General features: G+C 44.3%; 1 protein-coding gene across 3 annotated transcripts in view; it reads left to right on the forward strand.

The window, feature by feature from the left end:
- LSAMP (limbic system associated membrane protein) overlaps positions 1–20,996 on the forward strand; it is a 952,895-nt gene that overhangs the window by 912,946 nt on the left and 18,953 nt on the right. For all 3 annotated transcript variants that reach the window (XM_088527273.1, XM_088527272.1, XM_088527274.1), the window contains 3 exons: positions 10,964–11,098; positions 15,191–15,311; positions 16,287–16,435. In XM_088527273.1, the coding sequence (XP_088383399.1) occupies positions 10,964–11,098; positions 15,191–15,311; positions 16,287–16,435 (405 nt within the window). The remainder of the gene's footprint in view (positions 1–10,963; positions 11,099–15,190; positions 15,312–16,286; positions 16,436–20,996) is intronic.

The raw sequence follows: 20,996 nt of genomic DNA on the forward strand, positions 1-20,996 counted from the left end.
GTGCAGTTGCAAAGGTGCCCTTAATGAGAGCCCTGAGTTTATAGCAACACTTAGCAGAAAGGAACAAAAGTTTCCTCAAAATGTATTGCATTTCATGCTTTCTCAGGTCAGTCCTTCTGGGCTGCCTGCAGTTCCTGTACTCAAGCACTCCGTGCTATGGGACTCAGTGCAAAATACGGTGCTTGTCTCTCTCCCATGCTTACTCCATCCAAATATATTTGAGGAGGGGAGAGGGACAGGAGAAAGGAGAGATAAGTGGATTCCTGCCCATGTCAGTAACAGGTGGATACTGAGAGGATGAACCCAAAGAGACACTTCTTTGATCAGCATGCTTTCCCATGGTCTTCACACACTGGCAGTGTTAGAGTTGTTAAAGATTTCTGTAAGCATCATGACAAGAAAGAGCATAAAGAAATTGGGAGGAAAGCAATGAAATACCTTTGTGATTCATCCTCAGAGCCCCTTCTAAACTTACAGTGTAGCCATGGAAAAGTCATAGAATCACAGAATCACAGAATGCTTAAGGTTGGAAGGGACCTCTAGAGATCATCTAGTCCAACTCCCCTGCACACGCAGAGTCACCTAGAGCACGTGGCCCAGGACTGCGTCCAAGTGGATTTTGAAGATCTCCAGAGAAGGAGACTCCACAACCTCTCTGGGCAGCCTGTTCCAGTGCTCTGTCACCCTCACTGTTAAAATTTTTTTCCTTAAGTTCCTGTGGAACTTTTGGTGCTTCAGTTTGTGGCCATTACCTCTAGTTCTGTCAGTGGCCACCAGTGAAAAGAGACCAGCACCATCCTCCTCACTCCCTCCCTTGAGGTACTTATAGACACTGATTAGATCCCCTCTCAGTCTTCTCTTCTCCAGACTGAACAGGCCCAGCTCCCTCAGCCTCTCCTCATAGGGCAGATGTTCCAGGCCCCTGATCATCCTTGTAGCCCTGCGCTGGACTCAAGAAGGAGTTTGTTTGAAACTTTCTTTTACTTATCACTGTCTTTCTTCTCTCTTTCTGATGAACCTTGTATTTTTGTCATGTCCCTCATGCCTGTCAGCCAGGATTTACAGTAGAGCTGATGACCAACAACTGCACTTGCAACTGTAAGAGTTGTGGCTGGCACTAAAAGAGCTCAATATGAGGGCCCCTGCTTTCTTACTGCTTGCCTACCCTGTACAGTTGTACCTGCTGTAAGATTACTCACTGAGTTAGGAGAAAATCCCTTCCTCTTTTCTCACAATTTGTGCCTTGCAAGATTGAGAGACTTCATCTTTGGAAAGCAAAGGAGTCCAATAGCATAGCAATTAAATACCCTGGACTGAAGCAATAATTTACCTAGATCAATATCACCATGGATCAACAGCCGATACCTCAGATGACAATATCCCAGGAGCCAGCCCAACTGATTAAAGGTCCCTGCAGCGTGTGAGAGCCTAACATGTCAAAAATCTCTGTGATCCTTGCCTTGGCACTGACTCTTGCCTCATGCCTCAGCCCTCAAATCCAGCCATCCTAGCCTCATCTCCTCATCCCTTTTTGTGCCCCTTGGGAATATCCCCCGTGCTCCTTCCAGCAGTAGCAAATCTGGGAGATGGTGTCAGGCAGTCAATGTGCTACTTCTAATTGAGAAACATTGCAGCAAGGAGAATGGTTGACAGAAAAGCAAACAAAACGATTTTTCAAGGAGGTAATCCACCCATACAAATATTGGCACTGGGCATCACAACACACTGACATGTTTTTGAAGGGGTAAATCTTGCTGAGGGGTGGCTTAACTCTTTGACCTCATTTCCTCAGCTGAAAACTATAGCTGTGTAAAAAATCAGTGGCAAGAATCAAATTGATACAGAAATCTCTAGCCTTTAGGTTTCAGTTGTTAGCTCAGTGTTCAGAGTAGCCTCACTGAAAACAGGAATGAACTACAGAAATTGCTGTCTTGCAGACACATAGGAGACTCAGGAGTTGTGTGATCTGACCATAAAGTGCTTGGATCCAGCTTGCAGTGAAAGGAAACACAGCAATTTATATGTTTTCAAAGATGCAGCTGTTTCCAGTTTCAAGTAAATCTGTAAAATGGATGAAATTCTGCTGGCTAACCTGTTTTTTTAAATTGTTTTTAATGTATTTTTTTAACTTAGGTTGAAGTTCTGGGTTCATTATTATCCCATCACTCCTAAAAGTGTGAGTGGAGATAAGACAGAAGGGGATCGCTCGTGACATATAAAAACAAAGATACATTTTTATGATGGCTAGAAAAACAAACCATCTGATTTTTGCACAATAGTCTGTTGAACATGTCTTGCTCTAAGAGAAACACAAGGCTCTTGTAAGGAACATAACAAGGTTGTTGAAAGATGCCACCAGGCACTGATGAACCCTGTGGTTCCTAGATGGTCAGGCTAGCACAGCCTGTACCCGGAAGCATCATCACAGGAGGTTTCCCTAAGACCTGTGGCTTAGTATTTGTGGAACTAAGCTATGGGCTGCATTGTAGTCCCTCTCTGCTTTCCACTTGCAGGACAGAGGTGATACAGTTCAGTCATGCTTCTCATCCCCAGACGGGACTTGTTGCTGTTGGTCTCTTTGGCGTTGGGTCTGTAGGGAAGAACTTGTCTTCAGCTTATGTAATCACAGAATTACAGAGTAGTTGAGGTTGGAAGGGACCTCTAGAGATCATCTAGTCCAACCCCCCTGCTCCAGCAGGGACACGCAGAGCACATGGCACAGGGTGGCATCCAGGTGGGTTTGGAAGATCCCAGAGAAGGAGACTCCACAACCTCTCTGGGCAGCCTGTTCCAGGGCTCTGTCACCCTCACAGGAAAGAAGTTCTTCCTCACATGGAGGTGGAATTTCCTGTTTCCATTTATAGCCATTACCCATTGTTCTGTCTCTGGCCACCACGGAGAAGAGTTTAGTTCCATCTGCTTTACATTCTCCCCTCAGGCATTTGTACATGTTGATCAGATCCCCTCTCAATCTTCTCTTCTCCAAACGAAACAGGCCCAGATCTCTCAGTCTTTCCTCATACGATAGATGTTCCAGTCCCTTAATCATCTTCGTGACTCTACACTGGACCCTCTCTAGAAGCTCAATGTCCTTCTCGTCCTGGGGAGCCCAGAACCGCACCCAGTACGCCAGGTGTGGCTTCACCAGAGCTGAGTAGAGGGGCAGGATCCCCTCCCTCGACCCTCTGCCAACACTCCTCCTGATGCATCCCAATGATGATAGCATGAGTGCTTTGTCCAAAATGTGAGAATGTACAGGAAAAAGAGTGCGTAAGGTAGCAAATGAGCCAACAGAATCACTGGATGCTGTAACAGCTGCCTGGTTGCCGTTATATTTTAATTGCTTTTCCGAGGTTTCCGTGACACACAAGAACCCCAGTCCCCTGCTGCAGCTCTCGGGTTGCATTACCTTCCAATGCTCAACATAGTGGGAAACAAACACCAATTGATTTTTTTTCCCCCTGCTGTTCTTCCTGCCTGAGGCAAGTGCTGGCCTATCCTCTTTTCCTAGGCAGTGGAAGATGAGGGCTCAGCTCTCTGTGGAGCTGACCGCTCTGTAGGGCGGAGAGATCTGTGTGTTGCTTTCAGCACATCAAGTAACCCCTGTGCCTGGGCTGCTGGGAGAGCGCACGTGTATTGGACCATATGTTTTTCAACCTTCTTTTTATTAGCTGCTCCAACATGGTCCCCTCAGCCCTAAGGAACTACCTGCTCTGCCTTCTTATGTAAAATTTTCCTCAAGGCCCCGGTACCATCTCAATGATACCTCTAGATGCTGATGGCTTCTACTTCATCTTCTTGTAAAGTACCAACCAAAAGCTAAAGCACAAAATGCCAGGGATGCAGAATCAGGGCAAATATTGATTTGTCCATGTTGTATGTCACTTTCTTAACAGTAGAATTAGGGCGTGATGTTTGATAGCATAGTCATAACATAATTCACATTGCAGCATGCAATATTTTGGGAAAATAATGTTGTAGATGTGACATTAGATGACTTACTTTACATCATGGCTGTTAGTTTATTTTACTGTTGTATTGATATCATGGACAGTTTTGTGTGAGAGCAATTCAACTATCAAAAAAGTGCTGTTTCTGTTCATTAAAAATATTAGCAAATTCAGTGGGTCAAATTCAGTAAGCTTAAAAAAAAGAAATAGATATAGAAAATGATATGTCTTTTTGACATAAAGTCACTTTTTGAAATTACATTGTATCTCAAATTGAGAAAGAATATAAGTCCTTTCTCTAGTTAAGCAAAGCAGAAACGAATACTTCCCTCTCACAAGTGATTCACCTCTGATCACACACAGGATTTTGACCTAAAGCAGGTTTGGGGGGGTGGGAGGCACCCTTTCTTTTCTTGTGTTCATGTGTGGACTTTAAATGCAAAAGTTAGTAAGTTGCTCAGGTGCAGTGGGACACTCCACACATGCTCTGTACTATACTAAAGAGTTGTGTGCGTGTGTAAGAGAGAGGGAAAGAGCCTGTGATGACCTTTAATGCTTGTCTATGAATATGAATAAAGCAGCAGTGGAAATTCAGTGAGGCCAGCAGGCCAAGCACATGTCCTACATGTCCTCAACAGGCGGAAACCAGTGGCTCTAGGTATGAAGCCCCTTACAGCAAAGCATTTGTAGATCAACTGTGCAGTGTCTTTTCTCATCTGCAGCACCGTTGTGCATGATGGGCTTAGGCATGGTGTGCTTCTCCTGAATTTCTAGTCATTTGAGGACACAAATACAGTTGAGGTCTCCAGAAGCTCTAAAAACAAATAGTAGATCTCTGAAAGGAGGAATCGCAGTCTTTCTTGACCCTGGCTGCACCCATCCGCCCTGGCCAGGAGCTCTTCCCGCTTAGGCTGTGACTGCAGGTACCACAGCCAGCTCTGTGTCTGAGGAGGAAATGCCGTCACTGATGAGTAAGGTCCTGTGAATGCCAGGGAAGACTGTGCCAGGGTTTTTCCTCCTCATCTGACTCCTGCCCATTCATGAAGCCAGAGCCAGGCCAGAGCCCTCGCTGGCATTGCACACGTGTTTTGGTTTATGTGTAATAGCTGCAGACCTAAGGGCATGGGAGGCATGAGGCCAACTTGAACAATAATACCCTGCTGTGCCTTGCTGCTTAAAGAGAGTAATTATTGCCTTACTACACTTGACCCCTCTGTTCCTATCTCTCTGGCAGTAGTTGTTTCATAGTTCCCTTTACATGGGGGGAAGCCTCTGCATCTCTCTGCACTGTACATGTCTCTGTTTGTCACTGTCGCCCCTTCTCTCTTGCTCATTCACTCTTTGTCTCACTGCATTTCTCTTCATCAGTGTCTGATCACTGTTTTCTCTTTTTCTCAGTCTTTGAAGAATTTCTCTCTCCTATCCTCAGTCCCTCTGCTCGTCCCATCTCCATTATTCTTTTTCTCCATCTATTTTTCTCTCAGTCTTCAGCTTTCCTCATTTTTACCCCTTCCTGTGCCATGCTAGTTTTTCTACCTTCCCTCCTCCCTGTTGCATTATAGAACTAGATGTCCCTTTTCTCATCCACCATCTGCTGTTCTTCACTGATCTCCTTACTTAAAACAACTGTCTTCACCGAAGAGATGGATAAAAATGCCAAGCTCATTGAAATCTGTGGTGGGTGAGGAGACGAAGGCTGATAAACAAAAACTTCAAAGTTTTGAATTAAAAAATAAAAATACCAGCTGGAGGTACAAGAAAATGATGTCAAAGGCTCCCTTAGCTAGTTTTGTTTTTCAGAAATCTGTTCCTAGGGAATGCAAAGCGCAGAGGAAATGGAAAAAGTTAGGTGAGCAAGACCTTAGACAATAAATGAAGAGCACAGGGAGAAGAAAAACGGCAGTTCAGCATCGGGAGTTGCCACACACATACACATACAAAAACTTCAAATGGTAGTTATTGATTTGCAATCTGTTAATTCCCTTGCATCTTGTTTTAGGCAGAGGAGGGCCCAATGTGAATGCATAACCCCTTCTGCACTCCCCTCTTTACTGCTACAAAGAGTCTTAGAGGAAAAACAAACATAGAAGCAGGGTATCTGGTCGCCTTTTGCACATATCAAATGCAAGCAGATACTTTCAGTGGGTCTGAACCACAGTTTAGTTTCAGAACACAGCAGTATTAAAGAAAAGAACTAAAGGGATTTGTGCACAAGAAAGAGCCCAGTGTCTGAGGCACCAACAGTATAGGACAGAGCATAGTATAGCTGCTTTCTCTACGGACCGGCTTCCCCTTTGGGTATTTTAGGAACTAGGCCATGAAGAGAAAGGCCTGTCTGTTAGAGGACACGACTGAGCATGTTGCCCGTGCCTCGGTCGGCTGAATGAGCTGCCCGCACTCAGCACAAACGTGGTTTTGTTTGGCTGAGCTGCGTTGCTCCACGGAAATAGTTTGGCCTTTGTGGAGAGAGGGATGGTGTGTGGTGGCGCAAGGGGCTTTTTGGGAAGAGGTGGCAAAGGCCCATGGACCCACGGGGAAGGCATAAGGCTGCAGTTCTGCACGTATGGGCTGTGAGAGGCTGTACGTGGGCATCAGCGGCTGTGCACATCGACGGCGGGCGAGAGGCGGGGTGGCGCTGAGGTGACATGGGCACGGGGTCGTATGAGGATAGGTCTGTATGGAGGGGAAAGGAGATGAGGGATATCCAGGTACGGGTTCAAATGGGGCTTCCTGACAGCACGTCAGCATTACTGAGCAGTTTTTCTGTGACGGTTCACTTGTCTACTTTAACGGGTGCAGTTAGAGAGCCAGGGGATGGGGAGTGTGGCTGATGCAAATGGTCTTCGAAGCTTCCTCTTGCACATGTCCAAGGTGCCTGCTGAAGATCCCTGTGCCGAAAGGCCTATGTGGTGTTTAGCAGGGCTGCAGCAACAAACTCATGAGCTACCCATGAGTACGTGAAAGACAAGAATCCCACTGGAAGGAAGGTTAGCAAGAGTCCTGAGGGAGATGCTGTGGGATGAAGAGAGAGCAGTGCCCTCACTGGAACACGTCATCACCAACCCGGCAGAAAAACAGGCAGGGGACAGTCCTCACCAGTGAGAAAGGTTTGGCAGGAGAGTCGGGATTTCATCCCTGCGTAATGTGCTCAGCGCCGTCTTCTGCTAATAGGAACAGAGGTTGCTTGCCAGGAGTTGGCATTGCCTCCGCTCACCTAATTGAATATGTTCATTGTTATCTCTACCAAAGAGCATCGCTCAATCCTCCTTCCCTCCTGCTTTGATAAACTGTGTAGCGACAACCATCAGCCTCCTGCCAAATCTGCCTCCTGAGTGGAAACATTTGTGGACTTGCTCTGTGTGTAAAGATCTGTTCCTGCTTTCCCCCTACTCCTCCCTTTGCCTTAGAGGTTAGAGTTAATATGACTCACCTAATCTGGCTGCCAAGGTGAATTAGTGAAAACATCTCTACAGCTCTGTGCAAGATATCACAACCTGACATTTTTCTAACGCACTATGGTACATCTCTTCTCTCTCTGATCAGTTCTATGACACCTCAATTTTATAGTGATGCTCTTTTTTTAGAAATGGTTAATGTATTTTTATAGGGTGCAGGGTTGCAAGCAAAAGGGCGTGACGTGCAAATGAGAGTAACTGAGTTTACAGAGCAAAATATTGCTGCTGGGGGTTGAAATACGGATCACTGGTGCAGGAACAAGAACAGCACTACCACTATTTTAGCAAGAGAAAGAAGCTGTCACAGAAACTGTTCCTGAAGTGATACGCTTATATGTGTGTCTTGGGGCAGGGAGAAATGACAGGCTGAATAGGCCTATTGATATCTTTGATATGGCCTTTAAAACAAATGTCCTTGCTTTCACCCATCCCCAGAGAGATCCACTGGACAAGCCAGTGGCTCATCATCCCCTCACTGTTGGCAAGGGTTGTATAGGGCTGCTCAAAACCCACCCTGCTGTACGTGGCACACATGCACTTCCAAGTGCATGGACATGTGTAGAGGAGCTGAAAAATAGCTTCCCTCGGGAAACTATACACCTTTCTAGGGTACTTCCTGGAGTCCCCTTGATGTGGTTCCCTGAGAGACAGGCTTAACAGCACCCTTAATGAGGGTGCCGCTCCATTAGAGCAGGGAAGTCACCCTCAACCCTCTTTTCATTACAGTGACGGACTGGTGACAAGGGCAAATTGCAGGAGAAGCAAGTACCACTTGGAATGAACCCTGTGTCTAAACAAGGCAGAATGGCAGAGAAAGTGATTTGCAAAGCACAGGCAAATTATGTTTTAACCTTTTCTTCATAAACCTTTCCCTGCTGTCTGATTATTTTGCAGTCAGCTGACTGACCTGCAACTGGGAGTGTTGCCATAAAGGAAGGGGGACCTCTGCTTGTAGGCTCCAGCTGGGGGTGATGTGTTCAAGAAGCACTAGAGTACGTTATAAAAAGATCTGGGGATTAAAGCCTGTCCGAACCAAATATGAACTGTCCTGTTGCAAAGCCATAGTGAACTGGCTGTATAGACAGCAGCACAGTGCAGAAGTTGTGATGCAGCCCTTGCTCTCTATTCAGTCATCATAGAAGACTTCATCTGAAATCTTGCGCTAAAGTTGGGGTGTTGCAAAAAAACATGAAACAATTCTGAAAATGTGAGCTAGCCAAAGAGGTCTAAAACAAAATAACGAGAGCGATCAAAGGTCTAGAAAACCTCACCTGCAGAGTGGAGTTGAAAGACCTGGCACTATTCATCAAAAAAGAAGAAAACCAAAAAAAAAAAGAAGAAGAAAAGGACGTCAACTGAGGGAGGAACATAACTGATTTAAAGTTGATAAAAGGCTATTGCAGAGAAGAAGGGAATGATTTGTTCTTTATGTTCTGTAGTGGCTAAGACAAAAATAATGGCTTTAAAACACAGTGAGGAAGATTCAGGTCACACTTTAGGAAAACTGTTCAAATGCTAAAAGTAAAGCACTAGAACTCTGTTCCTACTGGAGCGAAAGAAGAACAGATTCCCAAACCTCCTCATGGGTGCAGAGTCACGTCCATAAAGAGCACCTCTAAAAATCCAGCCCTACATCATCCTTTACAGCCTCTCACTATGTTCCCCATAGCCTGAGACCCAGGGCACCGCAAAAGGTTGCGAGTGTGCCCTGGGAGCATTGGATGTGCAGCAGGAGGCAGCTTTGCCTCCCTACCTTGTAAAAAGCACTGCTGCCACACAGCAAGGCCATTTGCCAGACTGCTAGGGGATATGAAAACCAGCATCAGAGCGGTTATAAATTTTAGACGCAGCAATGAGATTTTGACTCACCCAAACATCTGGTAGAAGCTGCAAAAGGAATTGCTGGATAGCCCTACTGAAAAAAAAAAAAAAAAAAAAAAGCAGGGGGGGAGTGGAGGGAAGGCTTCTCTTTGCATGATAATAAGTACAGTGCTGTTTTCATGCTGAGCTTCCACGTCTGGGGATGGTTTTCCCCAAGGACGGTTCTGAAAATTGCCTGAAGGAAAAAAAAAAAAAAAAAGAAGGCAAAAATGGTTGTTTAGGGGACAGAGTTGTCAGCAGATTTCAAAGTTCTTGAAGTCCCTATCTCTGATGCCGAAGGCAAATGTGTACAGCTGGCATCCCTGGTGTGTGCGGCCAGCCTGGCCTGGCTAATCTGCTGCAGAAACCGGTGCCTGTGTTGTGGGAATAATGCTGCCATTTCGGGTAGCACCATGGGAACTCCTCCTCCAAAGATGGGGCTTAATTACAGCTTTTACGCAGCTCCTCAGGGCCAAGGACAGCAGCGCAGTTCTCACAGGCGCTGTCCAAACTCCATCAAACAACTTAAGCACTTACCGGAGATGGCCAGAATTTCAGAAGTGATCAGCATCCACCGAACAGAAAGTATCTTCTGGGCAGAGAGTTTCTTTGGAAAATCTGGCTGCTGTCCTAGGAGCCTGAATGAGAGCCCTACTGTGTTCACCTATTTTTGAGAAAAAGCCCCTTATCCTTTAGGGGTTGGGGGCAGTTTGTCTCTATATGCAGAGACAGGCAATTACAGCTTGTGCTGTGCATGCTGCCAAGCGGTGCCCGCAGCCTCCTCAGGGGAGCAAAGAATCTCCCATCTAACATAGTTCATAGTCTTCCCAGGAAAACCACAGACTGGTTTCCAAAGCAATAGGTTGGATATACTAATCCTAATATTTTATGCTTCCCCAGCACCTTTCATCCAAAGATTCTAATGTGTTTTACATACATTAACCTCCCTACCCCTTTGTGACCAGCAGGTGAGAGGGGAGCGGGGTTATTAGCCACAATTTACAGAGGGAGAGCGATGGAGTGACTCACCCAAGGTCATACAGTGAATTAAAAGCAAGGCCACAAGCCTCCCCTGACTCCTGCCCCTGGCTGTAACCCTGATGCTCAAGTCACTGCTTTCAAAACTGTGTTAGAGAGGCAGCACAATTCAAATGTGACATTTTGTATGTACAGTAGATCAGGGGGTTGTAATGATTATTGGCCTCCGTGGATCAAATTACACTTTGTTTCTCTCAGTTCGTCCATGTTTAACTGCAGCTTCTTCTGATCAATAGTACTTCAGGGTGGCTGTTGCTCTGAGAGGCAGAAAGAAATTGTTCATAGTTTTGTGTGGCCAAAAGATTGCTGCCAGAATATACCATAATGTCTACCAGCTACTCCTGAACCAGCCTGTCAGGCAGAGCTGGGCCTCATGTGGTGGAGATTTTGCTTCTCTGTCTCCCTGTGAGAAAAAATACTTTTGTACCACTTTTATGCACAGCATATTTCAGATTTTCAGACCCTGAGTTTTCCTTAACTAGATAAAATGCAAGTATCTTACTGATATGGCTACTGAAGTAACTTCAGAATAGCTCCCCAGATAGTTGTTTTTTCTTTGCAGAACTCCTCTTGGGGTTGTTCCTCTGTGGCAATTAAACAGAAGATTCCTTAAATCTATGTGTCTAACCAAACCACTGTCTGCATTTTTTGTCCTACCAGGCAGAGAATTTGAAGGTGAGGAAGAGTACCTGGAGATCCTAGGAATCACACGAGAGCAATCGGGCAAGTACGAATGCAAAGCTGCCAATGAGGTTGCTTCAGCAGATGTCAAGCAAGTCCGGGTCACTGTGAACTGTGAGTACATTGCAACTGGAGTGGGTCTATGGGGAGAGCTTTGCATATGAGTTGGACTGACATTCAGAAAAGAAGCCTTTTCCAAGTTCATATAATATCATCTGGAATGTGTGGGGGGGATTTAGGAAACTATCCGAAATCAGAGACATATTCCAGGATTGTTTGCATGTTAAGCTTGGTAGTATATACCGAAGAAAGGGGAAAGAGGGAGAGAGAGGTAGGGAGAAAGAGAGAAACTGTGAGCTACCCCTTTCTGTCTTCTCCGAAATGCTAGTGATGCCCTGTTTATGTTCACTGATATTCAGGAGAACAGTAGCTTGAAGATAAGCTGCAACATTGCAACAAGAATAGGTAACGGTTCAGCCAGCTCAGAGCAAACACAGGCCTGCCTGCACCCCATCATGTAGGCAGGGCTTACCTGGGTGGGTATCATCATGCCTTACAGGTATCCATTTAATGAAGGGTGTGAAAGCTTTCTTTTCATGCTGTTTTTAGGTTATTGGCATAAAGTTCTCATTAAGAGAGATTGTCTATGTGCTTACGCAATACATAAATTGTCTTAACCAAAGAAGATTTTGGTTAAGACGTAAACTGTCCACCTAAAAATGCCTGCAGGCACAATTAGATTATGTGGCTGACCTCTACACCCCACACTCAGAGCATGGTATGAATCCGAGTCCTGTGTTGCTCTAGTGAGTGGGCCAGGGATGGATGGCATTGCTGGTACCTGCGTAGGCACATGTCTGCTTTCACACTGCAGGCATGCTTTTCTGAGAGTAATACAACGTATTCCAGACTGCTTTTGCTCTTACAATACAGTGTTTGGATGTCCACCTCAATATTTATAGATACCCCTAGCTGCCTCCTCTGTTTCCTTGCTGGTGGCTAATGCCTCTATAGCAGGAATGGGTGAATGAAAGGCATATCTTCTCCTGACCTGCTTAGCTTATACACCAGAATATTAATCTAAGCTTAAATTGGAGATGATAAACATTAGTAATATAGAAGGTAAACAGACATGGTGGCACGTGCATCCTTTCTAGCCATCCTTTATTAAAGGGTAGCAATCTCCAAGAAAGAGGTCAGGGCAGAAAGCTAACAGCAACAAGTCTTTCAGCCCATGCCAGTCTATTTTGCCACATCATGTTATTTTAGCACCTTTTTGCACCATTCTTGCTTCTCTTTCTTTCCCATTGAGCTTTAAGATCTGGTCAATACGTGTTTTGCTTAAAGTAGGGGTTACTGGGATGACTTTTGGGCTCTCTTCCAGCATCTTCAGAGTCCACACTCTGGTTAGAATTGTCTTAGAAATTGTACAGTGGCTGTTGAATAAAGGCTGCTTTTTGGGCTGCATTTTGCCATTGATATGACTTTGACACTCCGGATTAATTCTCCATGTTAAACAGATCCATTTGGCTTTACGCATTTATCCACTCAATGCAAATGGAAACAAGGCCTTGTAACAGATTTTCTGAACTAAAGCTATTGAAGTTTTCTTCTGTCAAAAACAGCTGAGTTTATAAACCTTAGACATTCAATAAGAAGCAAATAATATTTCCAAATATTTCTGCGAAACATATTTTACATGATGAATTTAACATGGTTGAAACAGATTGTCTGTATAAAGTCGGAATGTTTGCTTTTGACTTTCTTTCAACTCCCGATAATTATGCTAAACAAAGATTTTTAAAATTTTTACTGTTATATCATAATATAATATAGATACTGTATCATAATCTGATATACTATCATAACATTAGAATGTACCTGAAATCCAAATGTGAACAAATGATAATTTCCCTCAGGACAAATCTTTTATTTCTGAAGAAAGCAAAAAACTCCGAGGTCATGAGAGCCATGCACGGAAAAAAAAAATCAGTCCTTTTGAGGGAATGACAGCTAGACATTTGCATGCATCTTTCTTTATCTTGCTTTCCTAAACAACATCATAAGGAGCTGAAATTGTGAGAATTACAATAGTCTTAAAAAATGAGACCTGCCCACCTTCAACATCTTCTTGGCCATTTCTTAGCAACCTTCACTTCACCACTTCACTGTGGAGCATGCAGCTTGTCAGCTCCGACTGCAGGAGAAAGCATCATCATCTCTCTGCTTGGGTCTACATCACCATCTTCAGGCTTTGTGAGTAATGGCCATTTCACATTACAGATCAGGAAACTGGGGCCCAGAGAAGATTTGAGAGCCCTAAGGACAACCCACTCGTGGCTTCTCCCACAGCATGCAACTAAACACAGAGCAGCTGCTTTCTGAGAACACTGTATTAATTTGTGCAGGGCCCCCAGCTGTGCCTTAGCACTTCTTGTGAAGGAGTGCTGCAGTGTGGCGACTGCTGTTTGCTGGGCACTCGGTGTCATCAGGGACAGTAAGACCTTAATGAGAAAGGTAGCTGCCGAGGTTGTCCTGTGCATCCACCTGGGCTGTTTTCTTTAGAAAGCCCAGGACCACGGCTGCTACCAGGACTGCTGAAAATGAGAGGCTGAGCTTGCTGGTGGGAAGCAGAGGAGCGGATGCTGAGGGAACTGGCCTAGTGCTGTCATCTTCTAGCCCCGTAGAAAGGTGCTTGCTCCTTCCCTGACACGTCTCATGGATTCACTGAAGTGGAAAAGGGCTGTCTCGCTGCCGTTGACAAGAAGACACACACCCCGAACAAAAATAAACCCAAGAAGGATGCTTAAAAAATCACCTTCACTATCCTTTTATTACCCCTCCTCCTTCCTGAATTAAAATATTTACTTGAACCCACAGCCTTTGAATGTGGGATCCTATTTATGTACGCTTATTAATATTTATGATGTTAGAGGGCACACTGCAATATCCCTAAAGTCCTGCATAAAATCCTGATTAAGGTCAGGAAAGGGATCACACTGAGATGGTTAATGTGTTCACAACAAAGTTCCTTTCCATATATTTTCCAGACTGAATTATTTTTACTTTGACTGACATGATCCATTTTGATTTTTTTTCTTTTTTGCTTTTCAATGCCAGATACAGGAGAAGGAACTTTACTCTCTAAACATAGTGTGCTTTATGCTGACTCGAGTGTCAGCAGAGTAGTCATCTGAGTTGCAACCCCAGAATCTCATGCTCTTCAGGTACTAGTGATGATAGATAAGACACTTATTCTCTGATTCCTGTCAGCAGCCAGGTGGACATGATTCTGCCTTTTAACCTGCAAAGCCTGTCACTTAACATTTTGAACATAGGGCTGCAAGTGAAGGCACCCAAGCTTGCCCTACCTGGCCCTGATCCAGTGTTGAGATCCAGCTACAGCAGAGCTTACTGGTATCTCTCCCAAGTTTTGTTTGTCCATACCACAACTCTCAGGCTTCAAATTAACCAGGAGATGAGGTGTGCTGAGGACAGGCTTCGTGCGCCATGATCGCAGACAAACCCTGCTGGAGCAGGTGACAAAGCAAAATGTTCAGGAAGGTTTGGGCAGATTTTGTATCCCTAGATACCTGAGATAGGCACATTAATAAGTGGCTTGGTTTTCAGAGTTGTTGATCACCCCCATCTCCTGCTAAAGCCCTTTCATTTTAGCCATGAATATATTTCTGCCTCATATATGTGTCCTTGGTCCTTTCCTTTCTTATTGTAGTTTTGACATTAGACACAAAGGTTGTACAGAGAATGTTTTTTCACAATAATGTTTAATTCCTAGCTTCTTCCATTTACTTCTGCTGTCTTGCTTTTGCCCTTGATGAAGTCCTTCCTTCATCTTCTTCTCTCTGATGAGCCTATGTGATCTACAGATGCACAAGTAAATACTCATAAACTACAGAAGCCATTATTAACCTTAACTCTGTCTGCATATGCCTGTGTGTTTACCACAAAGCCTTATTCAGTACCACTGTGAAGAAGCATGAGTAAAGAGTGGTGCTAATGTACTGTATTAGGGGGAGTTCAAAGACCAGGTATGTTCGAGAGGCAGAGGAGAGAGTGAGTCACAGAAAGCAGCAACTGTGAGCCTCCATCAGCCCGAAGGGTTCACATGAGAGAGCCAGCCCAGGTGCAGTTTCACTCTTTCTTTCCACCTGCAAATGTGTAAAATGAGGTGTTTCTTTCCTGCAGACCCTCCTACTATCACAGAGTCCAAGAGCAACGAAGCGGCCACAGGACGACAAGCCTTACTCCGGTGCGAGGCGTCAGCAGTGCCCACACCTGATTTTGAGTGGTACAGAGATGACACCAGGTAAGGCCACTAGCTACCCTCTTCCTTTCTTTCCTTTCTGGTCCATGCAATAGGGACTCCTTAGAGAATCACTTCTTGACCTCCTCAACTCTTCTCCTCAAATAAGTTTCCACTCAACTCATGATTGTCCCATCGGCTTAGTCAAAGTCACGATGTCCAGGGATGATAGAAGTAATTCCCCTCTGAACCAAAACACAGAGGAAAATGTTGAGGGTTGGGCTCTTACCTTTAAGTCAGTAATGAACCAATACACAATTAAGACATCAGAAGTGCTTTCTTCCTGACAAAGTTAATGCATTAAGTAGCTCATGATAAAAATACAAAAAATGCAAAAATAGGCAGTGTTAAGTCTCCAAGTAGTTAACACCACTCTAGCTGCCTTCATCCGGGGGAAGATGCTGCTGAACTATAGGACCCTCCCACCTGTGTGACCTGAGCCACCTAGATTTGCATGTGGGCCAAATATGAGAAACAGGGATCTGTCCTCTATACCTGAGAACTTACCTTCCATTAAAAAAGGTAGCTTTATTAACGTGGTTTTCAAGCTGACCTCTGTGCACAAGCTCAGAGGTCACTTGACTTTTCTACACGCATTCATTAGAACACATTAATTAGTGTCTTCTACTAAAAGCCTTTACTCCAAATGCAGGCTAGCTTGCAGCTGACCTCTTCATTTCCAAGTGTCAGACAGTGCTAGATAAAGGGCTCCTCTCTTTCCCCCAGTTTTTCTCTCCACATGGTTTCTCCTCTGGTCTCCAGTGGCATTTCCCTCCACTGCACTCTTTCTTCTTTCATTCCCTTCTTCTGCTTTTCTTCAACAGCTTCTTCGGCTCCCTTCTCACCTCTCTTTCCTGCCTCTCCCCATCCTCACCCATCAGCCGGCCTGAACTATTTTGGTTTACCTTCTGCTGGGTAATGATTTCCTCCCCAGTATAACTGCCATTGCACTGCACACCTCTTCTGCTGTCTTCCCAGGATAAACAGCGCCAACGGGCTGGAGATAAAGAGCACGGGGAGCCAGTCTCTGCTGATGGTGGCCAACGTCACTGAAGAACACTATGGGAACTACACCTGCGTGGCTGCCAACAAGCTGGGAGTCACAAATGCCAGTCTATACCTTTACAGTAAGTATGGGAGAGGGTAAAGGGACGTCCAGGTTGTTCTCACAAAGACCTATCTGTGTAGTAAGTACATAATGACACTGTAACAGAGAACTCAGGAAAACATCTACTTTCCACCCCACTACAAACCACCACCAGGACCTGACTTTCAACCCTTTCAACCCTATTCTGGAAGTGCTTGCCTGTTCATAGCCACAGTAAATCTTGAACACAGTCAAATCTAATCTTAAACACAGCCAAATCTAAAAGTTTACAGTCAAGCCCTTTGATTGTCTCTTTCTGCTGAAGTCAAATGTTAAAATAATAAAAACATGTTGTGTTAAAGCTGAAAACAAAAACCCCTTTAGAGTGACAGCCTTTTTAATAAGGAGACAAAAAGCTAGGGCTTAAAGGATGCATGACAGCTGAGGAATGACAAGTGATTCGAGGAGATGGAGAGAACTAGTCACCAAGCCTGAGAAGAACAAGGGAGAGTGAAGAAAAAGAGATGAGTTTGAAAATGAGAGAAAATGGAAATAAAAGAGCCTGGGAAAGTGGGATAAGTTAACATGATTTAAAAGGACATAACATAAGGAACATTGGGAAAAAAAAAGTTAATCAGCAAATGAAATATGGAATAAGTTCCTTGAATCTCATTATGCTGTCCTCCAATTATTGAGTTTATTGCAGTAAACTTTAACAGATAAAAATTGGGACTATACCAAGCTCCAGAACAGAATTACCTGCTAGTTCTAAATTTTACAGCTGATTCAAACCTGTCTCTAAATAAGCCCCAAGCCCTCACCTCCCACACATACCCATATAAACTGTGGCGCATTCAAAACCAATCCAATTCTGGATTCCAAGTCTAAAACCTGGGCTCAAATTTAACTGCACCTTGCTATTGCCTCCAGAAATAGGATGCAACAGAATGAGGCACTCAAATGAATGGTCCTACAGACACAGAAGTGCGTGGTGGGGCTGTATTCCTGTGACAGTCCCAAACTGAATTAAAGCACCAGTCCATGACCTTTATAAACAGAACGAAAGATAAGATGTGCAAGACAGTCTTATTCTGAGAGAGAGTTTCTGCTCTCGGTGGTTAGACTATTCAAAGCATCAATGGAATGGTTATTTATTTATTTATTTTTAATGGGTGTCATGCAGAAGGACAAATCCACTGTTATTTTGTGTCTACCACATCTGGTTTTATTTCACTGTGGTTTGAATTTTTGCAAAATTCTATGAGCATTCTAAGCTCATAGAAGTAAATATGCTCATATGAGCAAAATTCTAAGAGCATTCTATGATTCTTTTCCCCCCTAAAAGATAGATAAGAACATTATCATAAAGTAAGGTATCTTTGATTTTCTGTAGCATTGAGGCACACAAACAAGGCAAATTTCTACTTTGAATGTTTTTCTCATCCTAGTCTTGTGACTCTCATGAGATTCAAATAAAATCCTCAAGCATCAATCTGGAACACAGTTTTCAAATACTGCAGATTTGTTCTTGCTGATATTAATAATAATGCTAAGTTTAGAATACATTATTTGTGGCTGAATTCTAAATTTGGACCTGTGTATTGGTTGCTCTTACACAGATGAGCTGAAATGCATCGCTGAGACAAAATATAAGATGAGACTCTATAATGTATGTATGTGCACGTGATTTTTAGATGGGAGGTTGGTTTTGCTAGAAAAGCACTTTGCATGACTTCAGTACTTCACCTCTAAGGATCTCAAAGGATTTGCTAGCAATGAATATTTTAACATCACAAGCTATTTGGATATGGGTGAGTGTTAGTAGCACCATTTTGCAGTAGTAAACTAAGAAACAGAGTGAAGAAATAATTTAGCTGTGATTAACGTCAGTGGCAAGAGACCTCAGGGAGATCTTGTGAAGCCACCATTGCCTATTCTGGGGGAAATATGGCAGCTATTAAAGATGACTCGCAAAAAAAAAATAAAGTGAGTGGCGCTATTTTAGCCTCCTTCCGATCTGTAGGAAGAAAGCTCTCTTTTTTTCATGTTGTTAGGTGTTGTTTAGCATTTTTACCTTAGACATTGAAGTCCTGTTTATGCTGGAAAACTCTAGAAAACTTGTGAAGGGGCAACATCACAAAAGCCGAGAGAATGGAGGCTCAGGAACTGAGAGAGAAAGATTTACTGATTTTTGTCAGATTGTTTCTAGCTTTTATTTTTTATTGCTTAGTTAATCCCAAATTCTTCGCCATTCAAAGTGCGGAGAGAGAAATCCATTATGAATATTATTTCAAGAAATCTTTGTTCTCTTTTTAGTTAGTGTGGAAGAGAGAAAAAAACAGGCAGACAAGAGTTGCTATTTCTGAGATTAAGAAAAAAAAAGAGAGAGAGAGAGGAGATGAGTGAAGGAACTAAAGCCTTATAAAGGAAGCAGCCCCCCAAAAAACCTATCAGCCCAGCTGGAAAAAAAAATGCTTTACAGATCACACAACAGCTGAAATAGCAGACAATGCACACTCCCAGCCACACACCCTGGCAGGAGGGAAAAATGGCAGCAAGCTTTTGCAAGGTACAGCAAATACTCAAATACTTTGAGTGATTTTTCTTCCCTAGAATGAGGTGGACTGAATCAGCAGGGAGGAATTTTATTTCTCTTCTAAATAGAGCACAAGCTTACTGTAGGGCAACATCGCACTGGGGAGGCCGGCACAATGTTGGTTCCTCGATGTCTCATTGCAGCGAAAAAACAGCAGTGAGTAGTGAAGAAAAAAACAGAGTCAGTGATGAGGCATCTGTGCCTTAAGTGAAGGGCAAAAGGGGAGCTAGGGAAATGATACAGAAGAATGATACAAAAGAAAGTAACCCCCAAAGTTCTCTTTTCCTTCCCTGAGTAGAATTAGTTGAGGGAAGGGCTGGCCGAGCACTAGAGCCCATGCAAGACCATACCACACATCTGGGTATCAGGAATTGGAAGGCAGGTCCGTGTTTCTCAGCATAGTGAGCTGTTGGTTTTCGGGCCTGCAGTAGCCTAGGAATATGCTTTGTAACTCTCACAAACAGAAAATACCGTCAAACTTAGGAAAATGGCAGTTACATTCTTGGGAGAGAGGATCTCTGTGAAAATTGCCTAGCAGCGAGGTCAAGCCAAGGCTGCCATCGCAGAACAACAGAGGTGAAGCGTAGTGCCAAAAAAGGGAAAGCTTTTTGTTTTGTTCTTTTCCCCCCACCCCCGGCGTGTATTATGAGGGAAGGAACTTCTTTTATTTCCTTACACTAAGCTAACAGAATGTTATGGCAAATATTAAGAGCAAAGCCAAAATTTATATCTGTCTATGCTACATCAAAGTATAACTATGTGCACGTACACACCAGGTAGGTATTTGCCATACAAGCATATTCCTACATAGGCTTGTATGCACATGCATTTTATATGCGTGCACCTGGGCAATGCTCCAAGCAAGCACACACGTGTGCACAGGCACACAGAAATATGGACAGCATCTGCTGCAGTCCAGCAAGGCAGAGAAATGAAAGCTCTTCCAAATTAGTTGGATTCTGTCTCTTGCAGAGCTAGCCCATCCCTGAGGATAAAACAGGAGTCAGCAGGGCACTGCTGCACATCCCCATGCATTCCTGCTAGCTAAATTGTCTCAAATATTGGAGACCACCTCCTCAGCAGACCCCTTGCCACATCTGTTGCAGCTTGCATCTCTGCACCCTGCAGTGAGTAAGGAAATCTGCAGGTGAAGCAGCAGCCAGTGCTGATTAGAAGCAGCAACAAGCGGGCGCCCCCACCACTGTCTCCTCAAGAGGCTTCAGATACAGTTATCATTTTAGTCCAGCAGTTACAATCCCAGCAACAAACACATTCTTAGGAAAAGTTGGTACTTGCCTCAAATGCTTTATTTGGTAGTGCCCTGGTGTGAGTGCCAGGTCTGTGCGCACATTTACTACACCCCTTCTCTTACCTCTCTGCCCATGCTTTGTTGCACACAGTTATTTGTTTACAGTGCTTGGAGGGTTTGGAGCTTGACTGTGACAGAAGTGGACGGCTCTTGGTGCAAACTCAGGGTTCTCTCAGAGGCTGTCAATAATTGGGGGACGCAGGAGAGGAGAGAAGGTTCTTAGGTGTCAGCCGGGTGGTACAAGGCTGAGCCATGGCCACTGAGCCAGAGTGGAACAGTAAAGGCAGGACACAGCAGGCTGGGGGAACTGAGGTAGAGTCCTTGAATAGAAAGCAGCGTGATAATGAGGCCGTAGTGCTTTGCTTTAACTGCTTATGCTGTGCAGCCTGCAGCCTGCTGTGCAGGAAGAAGGTAAAGGGGAGTTGAGTTATTTAACCAAACTGAATAACAAGGAAGTCATGTCAGCACAACAGCCTGCTTTTACAGAACAATAGTCCCCTGTTGCTACATAAACATAGAGATCCAGGCTAGCTGTGTATTTTCTAGCAAGAGACAATCTTCCCCTGTGCCCGCTGTGGATTCAAACAGCTCTATTAGCACAGCGAGGGCGGGAGATCTGCCATGGCCACAGGGATGGGATTGACCTGCTGTGTCCCCATGGGCTCTGGCTAGTCAGAAAGTAGCTCCTTGCAGCAA

Source organism: Tinamus guttatus, unplaced genomic scaffold, assembly GCF_059628265.1.
Source record: "Tinamus guttatus ecotype Peru unplaced genomic scaffold, ASM5962826v1 Tinamus_guttatus_pri_ptg000272l, whole genome shotgun sequence".
In the NCBI taxonomy this organism is placed as follows: domain Eukaryota; kingdom Metazoa; phylum Chordata; class Aves; order Tinamiformes; family Tinamidae; genus Tinamus; species Tinamus guttatus.